The sequence below is a fragment of the Pteropus alecto genome, unplaced genomic scaffold, assembly GCF_000325575.1.
Source record: "Pteropus alecto unplaced genomic scaffold, ASM32557v1 scaffold3, whole genome shotgun sequence".
Lineage (NCBI taxonomy): Eukaryota > Metazoa > Chordata > Mammalia > Chiroptera > Pteropodidae > Pteropus > Pteropus alecto.
Genome location: NW_006442484.1, coordinates 43,612,206 through 43,623,379, shown reverse-complemented (window position 1 = coordinate 43,623,379; position 11,174 = coordinate 43,612,206). Strand labels below are relative to the sequence as shown.

At 36.2% G+C, this 11,174-nt stretch overlaps 1 protein-coding gene across 2 annotated transcripts in view; it reads right to left on the bottom strand.

Annotated features, from left to right (window-relative positions):
- The window catches only part of MAP3K20 (mitogen-activated protein kinase kinase kinase 20), a 141,387-nt gene that overhangs the window by 43,465 nt on the left and 86,748 nt on the right, over positions 1-11,174 (bottom strand). For both annotated transcript variants that reach the window (XM_015596639.2, XM_006921207.2), the window contains exons 9-10: positions 7,380-7,486; positions 224-359 (exon numbers count right to left, since the gene is read on the bottom strand). In XM_015596639.2, coding sequence (XP_015452125.1) covers positions 224-359; positions 7,380-7,486 — 243 coding nt within the window. The remainder of the gene's footprint in view (positions 1-223; positions 360-7,379; positions 7,487-11,174) is intronic.

The window sequence follows — 11,174 nt, the reverse complement described above, 5'->3', positions numbered from 1 at the left end:
AGAAATAGGATAAGCTTTTCTTCCAAATTTCTGGCATTTTGTTCACTGAAATGAGATATGAGCGCTGCCTGAGCATAAACGTGGGCCCTTTAATATACAGCTGTTAGGCAGAAAGTGAGGTGGCGGCAGTGTGAGGGGGGAGGGGTGGAGGGGAGTTGCCATGCTGCCATGCTCAGCCACATCCTTCTAAGTGGGGGACAGGTAAACTGTCGGGAACACTCACCGGGGTGTTGGACTGCTCCGTCAGCTTTTGCTCCCACATCTTCAGACGTCTTTCCCGTTCTTTGAGCTCCTGCTCTTTAAAGCTGAGATCACGTTCTAGTTTTTTCAGCCTTTCAAGAGTTGCTTCGATTTCACACCTGCACAGGGATAACTGTTTTAAGCCTCAACTTTGCTCAAGAGGTATTAAGTGCTTAGCGAGTCCATCAGAATGCTCAATTAACGTAACAGGCTTAAGACTTGTGCTTTTAAACCAAACAGTAAATTATCAGAGATTAAGAAATCTTTCATATCCCTTGAAATCAACAGGTAGTTTCCAGTTTGGAAAAACAAGTTCAAAATACTTTAACAAAGTGTGAAGAGCCACTGGGGTGGAGCCGAAGCTATGGAGCGGGTGTCCTAGTTTAGCCCTTTAATAAATTCACCTAGCTCTTCACAAAGGGCTGTGCGTATTATCTCATCTTATTCTCATAACAGCCCCAAGAAACAGGTGCTAATGATACTCGGGAAAATTATACTCAGGTTAAGTGATCAATATCACACTATCAGTAAATTTATGACAGCCTATTCACTGACTGAGTAACTCAAGCCATCAATTCATTAAGCTGACTCAGTTTCCTCAGTTTTAAAGGGTGGTGGTTATCTTATATCAGGACTCCCAAACTTTCCTAATCCTAATAATTACCTGAGCAGCTTGTTAAAACAAACAAACAACAAGAAAAACATAACATAGATTCCAAGGGCCCTTCCTTAGAGCTCATAATCCAGAAAGGCTGGGTGGCACCTAGGAATTTCCATTACTTAATAAAAAATCCAGGTAATTTTTCCAATGAGCAAGCGAGGGAAATCCTGGGCAGATGAACTCTAAGGTTCTTTTTAACTAAAAATTTAAAAAGTCCCCTCCTTAGTCTCTATAGGGCGACCAGCCTCACCACTTGGAACAATATGTCCAGTTATAAAGACCTGTCTTTCATAGAAATTGAAACTGATCAGATGGCATGGTACAAATTTTTTTCTCCTTCAGGGCTATTATAATGTTTAAGTCTAAATTTATGCTCTGAGAGCTGGAAGTCCTCTCCCTTGAGTTTCTGAAGAGCCTATGAGAAAAGCAACAGTAATGAGAAAATGAGAGAAAGAAGGTGAGAAAGAGAGGGAGAGAGACAGAGAGACAGACAGAGAGAAGGAGGAAAGGAGGAAGGGAGGAAAATAAGAGGGAGAAGAATGAGGAAATGCAAGGGAAGAAGGGCTGGAGAAGGCACACAGAGAGAAGGGTGCAGAGGAAGGAAGAGACTGGAAATAGGTGACTGTTGTAGATTAGCAGTTGAGTGCTGCCAACAGCTGCTTCCAGGTGCCACTAAGACAAACCTGCATGACAGACTGCGTAATTCTGGTTGAGGCCTTGACTATGGAAGGTAGAAGCCCCAGATCTAAGTCAATGAATGTATATAACCAAAATCTGCCCTTTTATCTCCAGGGAAAATCAGAATAAGTGGACAGCTTATTCCAATGCCTTTGTGGATGAGAACTAAATGAATGAAAACAAAAAGGTTCTGGGTATTAATTGGCAAAACCCAGTTCAGAGAACAGCTACTGAGGTGAATCTGGATTTGGACCTGACACTCTGCTAGTTGTCTGGAAAGTACCTCAGAGCAAGGCAAGTACTAAGTACATATAAAAGTATCTACTGTCAAATGGCACCTTTTATTGGTGCCATTTGAAAATTATAAAAAATTACAGTAAAGTCACACTATAGTCCCTAAAAAAAGCCACTAAATCAGCAATCTTTCAGAATTATGACACTCATAAAATCCAAATTTTATCCCTGATATTTCAGACATAAATGTTATGTTCATTCATAAATAAATTTGTGTTTATTTTTCAAATGGAGGACCAAGGGAAAAAAATCGATGTGGAAAACCTTAGGTTAAACTTCTGTAACAAAATAAGATAGAAAAAATGAGCCACCTTCAGTAAATAAGAGGGTAAAAGGGTGATAAAAGGAGGCGGCAGAGCTGGGCATAGTTGGTGGCGAGATGGCAGTGGCCTGGGTTGCTGTCTATGCAGTGCTTCTGCCAAGCCAGTCCCAACTCTCCTGCCACAAGACCGATCTCACTGATGTTCTTTTTGATCAGGGTAAATGGCCAACACATTCAATTTCACTTGTAATTTAAGCCAAGGATTCATCTCAAGTTCCAGCTCTGGGAGCCCAATGTGATTCTGAGCCCTTCTGGAAAACAGATCAACAAGGTAAACTGAAAGCTGGGACACAGGAAAACAAACACTCACTGAGTAAATATTCTTCCTCAGTCTGTCTCGTCAGGCCTAGTTTTCCAACACTGCTCCTGCAGACACCCCAGGACCTGACAGGCATGTTTAAGGTGATATGCCATAAAAGAGTAACCCAAATCTCAGGGCAACATAAAGACAGCTGCTCCCCTTGCTATTCCATTTGGTGATGCATTGTTTTACATCGAATGCATCTATTGATGCCTTTATATAAACTTCCTGTTCTAAAAATATAGTTTAAGTGTTTTAATTGATGAAAATTTTGGTTTTACTGTTAAACCAAATCTAACCAAGGTTGACTTCAACTAGTGTCAATTTTCCCTATGCCCAAAACAGCCAATGGACTGTAATTATCTTCTTTAATTAGACAGAAACTTAGAAAGAAAAGTCAATTTGTAAAAACAGCTTTATTTTATACATATTACATGATACATATATAACGTGTATATTAAATTTAGTGTTATGTATTAAATGATTTGTGCTAATATCCAAATGGCAAAGACTTTTTTGATCTGTGTTTTGTTTTTAAGAAGGCATGCCACAGTGAGAGTATTTTGATCACCAAGAACATAATCAACAAAGTGTTTTGCCAAGAGACATAGCTCTGAATGCTGCACCACAGTGCCACGCAGCTCACTCAGTGCAGATTACCGCAGGTCTGTAGACAATCACATGGGGTAATGGAAACTGAAACGGGACGACACATTATTTTCTGTTCTTAATGTTCATTGTCATTATCGCTAATAAGTCAATAGGGGATAAATAAGCTGAAGATGTGATGAATGAGGAAATGTCTAACCCTAAATCTCTTCCCTATCATTTATTAGGTCAAAGGAAAGAACCTCGTTTAGGTGGTTTTTAATAACCTAGTTTTAAAAAGAATTTCCAGAATAATCATTTAATTTTCTAAAATTAGATGTTCCATCTGGTCTTTGTATAGAGGAAACTCTACCAGAAAACAAGCATTTGCCAGAAACACCAGAGCAGGTCTGGAATCCAACTTCGCTGTGACTTTAATTGATAACACATGCTTTGGACAATAATCACGTGGTTGTAGACACCAGACATAGTCAGGGAGAAAGGAGTGGTCTGAATGTGTCTTTTGAAATATCCAGATGATCTGACAAACATTTCATTCTTTTCAGCACTTAGTGTATTGAGTGAGATAATTGTTTTTAACTTAATCATAACCTAAAACGATCATGCCCTGTAACAGCTCTCTTTGCTAAAAAGGAACCTAGTCAAGTGAATGCTGCATGCTAATAAGTAGATGGCATGACACTGGCCACAAGTTCAGGAAGAGCACTGCATAATGTGTGTGCCACTGCAGGCCTGTAGGATAAGACCACCTGCATTCTGCCTCATATGACGTGATCTGGGGCAGGTTACCCACCTCCCACCCTATGGGCCTCGGTTTGTGCATTAGTAATTTGTCAGGGATGCTATGTGGATTAAAAAAAATAATCTAAATAAAGTATAACTCTCTGGTAAAAATGTAATACATGCCAGCTGTGTTTATTGTTATTCTAATTAATGTTATTATCATTCCCCATGTTTTTAACCAATGGCCAAGTTCAGTTAAAACAGCTCTGCTGCTTCTCAAACAGGTTTACTGGTTCAAGCTTTAAAGATCTAAACTCTTTCAGCTCTCAGGATTGACTAGTTCCTGAAAGAGAGCCAATGAGGCAGCCCCCAGGCAACTATTCACCTTTTACTAATGTATGAGTTTTATCATTTTATTTCCCTCATCTTTTCACCTTAAAACATTAAAAAATTAAATTGATTATTCAACTTACTGCGCAAAATAAAGATATATAAATAAAAAATGCTTTTCCATAATCTTATTACCCAATGATAACACTGAACTTTTGATATCTGTCTCAATGTGCACATACTTATACAGAAAATTACAAAAAATGAAATCATTCTAAACATACTGGACTGTAGCCTGTATTTCAAAATAATTGATCAGGTCTATATTATCATGAATGGCTCCATACTATTTTGTAAATAGAGATATAATTTTTAAAAACCATGAAAAACACAAAAAATAAAAACAAAAATAAGTCTCCTTTTAATGAACTTTATGCCATTTCCAGCTTTATAATTCTAATGATACTGTGATAAATGATAAACAGGTATCCTTACATTCTTGCACAATCTTCTGATTTATTTCTTTAGAATACATTTTTAGAAAGGTAGTATTTTCCCACAGCAAACTATGAGAATGTTTACAACACCAGAGATTTTCATAATATAAATTTTTGCTGATCTGATAAATGAATTATGTTCTCTTATATTTATTTGATTGCTAAATGAAGCTGAACATATTTCATGTTTCTTGGCCATTCGGTTTCTCCTTTTGTGAAATGCTTTTTCACGTCTTTTAGTATATTTTAATTAAAATGTTATTTTAATGACTAACTGTTTGTCTATCGTGATGGTTTTCACAGTGCAGTCTGGGAACCCATGAGCTTTTCAAAGGATTCGAGAGGTTATAGATTTGCCTTTTCTACTCTCATTCTCTCATAAGTGTATGGACTTTTCCAGAGGCTTCAGGTCATGTGATAGTGCCATAGGCTGAATGTAGAAGCAGGATTTATTATGTTTTAAATGAATCAATAAAGACATATTTACATTTTTCTCAGTTCTAATTTTGAATGCGATAACTATTGACAGATGTTACTTATTTAAACAAAAGCTCTTTGGAGTCTTCCATAATTTTTCAGAGTTTAATAGAATCCTGAAATAAAAACTATTAGAAATGCTGATCTATCACTCAGGAAAAAAAAGTTGTAACAGTATGGTTCTTGTTCTGGAAATTTATTTTGAAGGATATTACTTTTGGCCAATACTACCTTTCTCAAAATGTATTTTTATATAGAAAATTAAACTTTCCCTGTTTTCTGATTTTATTTACATACTTTAAAAGACTCCCTACCTCTAATAATGGTATTAAAATCCTACAAATCCTGTGAGTAACAGATCAAACAACATTTCCTCAAGGAATCCTTTAATTATATCCTCAGACAAGATTAGATTTCATGGTTATATATTCTCAGATGTCCAGTACTTCACTGACATAATACTTCTCAAAATAGAAATGAAATAACTATTTGTACATTTATATTTAGTAATTTAATACTGGACACTTCGTGTGTGTTGGGACTGTTCTGCTCATCACCAAACCCTGATACCTAAGAGGGCACCGTGTCCTACCAGAAGTTTAATGAACATCTGAATGAACGAATATAAGAAAACGTTTGTCATGGCAAACAAATTAACTTACGTATTTACATTCTCCTATGTAACACCATATTGTCTCTTTATATTATTACTACTGTGGCATTCCCTTTCTCACATATTTATTGAGCAATGACTATGTTCAAGGCACGTTCTAGATGCTGTAGGTACAGTAGTGAACAAAAGAGATTATCTGACCCTCTTACATTTTAGTCAGTGAGACGCATATTAAATAAATGGCAGAATTACTTATTAATTCCAATAGTAGTAATGAGCTATGAAGGAGACACCCTCCAAGCACATAGAGTGGAACCTCATCTAGTCTGAAGCCAGGAAACACTTCCTAGAAGACATGTTATTTCAGCTGCTCTCTGAATAATGAATAGGAGCCACGTTAGGGGTGGGCTCAGGGGTGGTGTTTGAAACAGGAATGAGTTTTAAACAGAAGAAACTAAATTTTGTAAGAATTTTGAATGAGGAAGCAATATGAATCTGTTGAGGGACTCAGAGCCATAACTAAAGGACAGAATAATGCTCTTAAGATGAGGCTGCTGAGGCCAGAGTACAGTGAGTCTCGTGAATCTTGTTAAGTATTTTGACCTTTGTTCTAGAGTAACAGGAACCCATTATATGGATTTAAAAGGGAGCGATCTGATTAGATTTGTAATGAACTCTTACTGTATGAGACAAGTATTACTTACAAGTTTTGTTTTGATAATTATTTCAGCCCAGAACAAAGTCCCTCATACCTAGACTAGAGTAGTTTTACTTTTGTATCCATAAATAAAAATTCATTCAACTCGCTGGCCTTTGACAGAGATTTCAAAAGAACACAAATAAATAAGGTTATTGTAAAATACCAACCAAACATAAAGCCCAAAGACATGTTTAATAACAGGAGTAAACAAATTCCATCATTTTCAAAGTGCATGCAGTATTCATTTGGCATCAGCAGGTGGCGTAAGGCGTCACAGTACCGCCATAGCTCTCAGGAACAGAGAGATGTAGTTACTTAAATCTCTGCTGAGTCAGGGAGGAATAATGTCAGCTCCCAAACATGCTATTTATATTCGTGCATCATGTGACCTGGCTCAAATGTCTCATCCCAGGCTTAGTTCTTCCACTCGCACAATACAATTTTCTCATTACTAAATTTGTTTTACACATGACAAAATTTAATAGGATTTATAACATCAAAAGTTTCCCTTTAAAAATGTTTTTATAGTCTCCCTTACCCTCTCCACCAACAGATACAGTGCTCTGCAAATATTCAGGCAAACAGTATTTTTATTTCTCACTGGACAGAGGCCAAAGCTTCCTAACAGAATGTACACAGAGAAATGTCTGGTAACTGTCTTTTGTCTCAGAAGATACGAATTCAATAGTCTTTCCAAATACACATATGATAAGGCAATGAGCTTATACTCTTTTTTGCATACACATGAAATGGAGGACTTACTAGAGCTCTAAAAATTTTTAACCCAAAAAACAAAATAAAAGTAAAAGCCTTAATTTCTAAGCTGCACTTAGAAATCAGCATTGTCATCAAGTTTTCTGGTTCTCGTCTTTACTGAAGCTAGTCTTGGTCCTTTAAAGCCAGAGGATATGACTACTGTACGAGGCCTACCTACCTCCACTCTGCCTTGTTGTGCAGGAATGAGTTACACTGGTCAGGAAGGTTAGCGTCGTTTGACATGGACTCCAGAATTGAAATGATTTGCTTGAAAGATGGCCGTTTCTGAAGAAGAGAAAATAATCACTTGTTGGGAATTAAGAAAGTAGATCTTTAAGAGAAAATCCACAAGCTTAGTAATAAGTTTAACTCATTATAACAAAATAAAATATGATGTGATGTCCTGATTTAATTATTTTATAACCACCAAACCACTCAGGTTTAGGGAACTGTTTTCCTTATTTTCAATCAATTATTCATAAGAACAGACTCAGATATCATTTTTCTATCATGTGGCCTAAAGCTGGAATAATTAGTTTTTCTCCAGGTAAAGAAAGTACTAATTCTCTCTTTTGGGTATGATTAAGGACTTCTAAAAGGCAAAAGTTAAGCCCTTTAATTTAAAAATCTTTGTGATAAAGCAAGCATGTAAAAGTTGAGTCTAGATGGTAGGTAGGCCAGTGATCACTGTAAAATTCTTTCAACTTTTCCATATGTTTGAAAATTTTGTAATAAATTGTTGGGGGAAAATCTACTCAACAATCTATCAGAACTGACAAAATTTCCTAAACTAGTTCCTCAGAAAAATTCCTCAATTTTAAAGTCATTGTTCTCAATGTTTATTCCACATTATAACTAGCTTTGCTGCTAGGAAACGTTAACGTACTATTCACTAGAAATTGAAAAAGCAGTGGTTAGGTGTATTTCTTTAGCTAGAAGTAACTACACTAGTCTATCTCTTTAGACTCTAGTCAAGGTTGAGACAAAAGGTTAAAACAAAAATGGAGAAAGATAATAAAAGGGTGATGCACATTCTCTCTTCATCATGCCACATAATTATACCATTTCTGAACAAATTACAGTTGGAGCAATTAAAACATGCATTTTAATTTAGGAGCACAAAAACAAGAAGGAACAACGTTGAGGTGGCTTGCTCTCAGGACTTGAGCGTTTCCTACATTAAGAAAGGCATTTTTTCTATTTCTCAGGAATATAAAACAGATATTTATTCTGAGTTCTGCCACTACTGTACTCTTTTAAGGGTGTGTGTGTGTGTGTGTGTGTGTGTGTGTGTGTGCACGTATCTGTGTGTATGTGTGCATGTTCTTTTTTCAAAGAGGAGGGCATAAGTAGCAAAATGTCACTGATGTGCACTCAACCTTCTAATAAGCAAAAAGGAAAATGCTTTAAGTAGGAAATTTGAAAAATATTCTGTTTGTCTTTTTTTGACTTCATGTTCACTTTAATTTCTCCTGCTATGTGTCAGGTTGCAAAAGGAAAAATGTTACAATTATTTGCACAAGAACTAATTATATAACAAATATAAGATTTTCATTTTGCATGAAAAAGCAGCAGGAGGAGCTAATGAATTTTTAAAGACTAATTTTTTTCCTCTATTTAATCATTCTTGAAATAATGTAAAATTCTTTTGTAACTGGATGACAAATATCCCTAGAAAAATCATGATTTGACCACTAGAAAATGCTCTCAGATGGAATTTATCCAAGTGAACATTTATAAAGTAATAACAGTACAGAATTTTGTGGTACTATTCTATGAGTATTCTGGTTACAGAATACAACATTTGGACTAGGGTCTTATATAAGTTCATCTGAAAGGACTTAGTTTCCTTTTAGGTATTATGTAGGCTTTGCTTACTTAAAAAGTCCTAACTAGGACCATTTATTGAACATCTGCAAACAGTGTTTCTTTAGTTGTTATCTTCATTTATGGATAAGGAAAATCAGTCTCAGGAAAGTATGAATTTCCCAGCATCACATGGGAAGCAAGTTACAGAACCAGGGACTAGGCACCTAAATCCTTCGAAATGTTTTATCACACGAGAGTAAGATAGTACTTCCTATCAAACTCAGGGCTTTAACTGTTATTTTTTTCTTATTTACAAATGTCACTTTAGAACTTGAACCAATACCTACCTTTACTTCCTTCTTTTCTTCAATAAAATATTTTGAGCACCTGGGGCAAACCAATGAAATGACCTGGCATTTACCTAATACCAGCTTTCTCTTGTATACATTTCACCTTCTTCATTGCAAAAGAATGTGTTTTTATAGGTCTGAGGTAAATATTTTAATCTGTGTGGTAATACTCTAAAGTTTAAGGACTGAAAAAAAAAACCCCAAAATATTTAAAAAAATCATAACTCTACATACGGGCACAGGACTGGCACCAACTTCTGGTTGAACTGCTACATCTTTATAGCCAGAGAACTAAAATGTACCTCTCAGGAAATAAACTTTGGGCATCTACTTATTCAATTTATGTAAGTGCTATATGGAAACACACAGAAAAACTAGCTCTGTTCCCTTTTAGAGCCTGTGAATCCATTTATAGAGAAAAGATATTTAAAAAAATACAACAACAGTACAAGGTAAGGCACAAGCTTAGATTATGGTTTAGGAAAAGGAACACTAATTATGGGCTGGGGTTAAACAGAATGACCAGGGAAGCTTGATGATAAAGTAGTCAGGGAAGAAAAGAAGGAAGAGCACGTTCAGGGAATGAAGGTGTGGAAGCTGCGTCTAGAGATCAGCAACGAAAGAAACTGGACCTCAGCTGGGTGTATAATCAGATCGAACACAGGGGCCACAGATTGGTTTTATCAGAATAAAATGTCATAAATTTAGGACACAGAACTCAAACTTTATACTTCACATAGCTAGAACACAAGATTACTATGGTCCTAAAGAAGGGTCAGCTTACTACATGTTAAAGACATGCTGACTTCACGGCACCAACACTGGGCCTAATGTCCTTATTGTGTTAGCTGTTTATACTGTCATTTAATTAATGCACCATAAATGTATATTCTTACAATTTTAATTACTGTAGTACAGAGTTTCTGATTAAGAAATTCAAAACCTGCTTTGCATATTGAAATATAATTACAATTATAGAGATCGAGTTGCACTAATCTAATTCAATGCAAATAATTTCAGGTGAAATTTCTGCTTAAATGTCAGAGAGGAAAATACTGACAAAATGATTGTATGTGCCACAATGGACATATAACTGGTAGAAAGAATATGAAAAGGGCAGGGTACTATGACACCATTTTAACAGTATAAAATAACTGTTCTAGAGCATGCTTGCAAATAGCCACTTATAGTTTCTACTGGATTAGTTGCAAAGTGCAGGCATTTCTCTTACTGCTTAAAAATTCCCATACTCTGCAAAATTACACTCTAAAATAATAGGGCCTAAACAGGGGCAGGGCTGACCATTCAAAACCTATGCAACTTTGTCACAGCATACTAATAAAAACAACAGCTGTCCTAAACAGAAATACTAACAGTTAAAAAATATGTTAAATTCTTTAATTAAAAAAAAAATACTAATATAGAAGTCTAAAAAAGGGTTAAGGCAGTTTAATGTATAGAAATGAAAGCAAAGATTGAGGCTGCTGGTTATGAGAGGAAAGGCAACAAACCCTAACAGGACAAAGCCCTGGGCAGCCCAGCCAACAGGTAGCACGTTGGGTGAGAGGGCCTTATAGCTCCGTGTCGCTTGCTGCACCACTGGCCACACTGCTGTACCTGAGGTTTAGCTGTTCTCACTTTGTAGTGCAGATCAGTGTGCTGGGAAACTTCACATATGACTCGCTGGGAATTCTAAGTTACACTAACACAATTCCCATACTCACCAATTGTTTATGAGTTATCCCCACCAGAGAAATATGTGGAAGAACATGGCATATATTATCACTCATTCTTCTTGAGGGTCAGACTGAAAC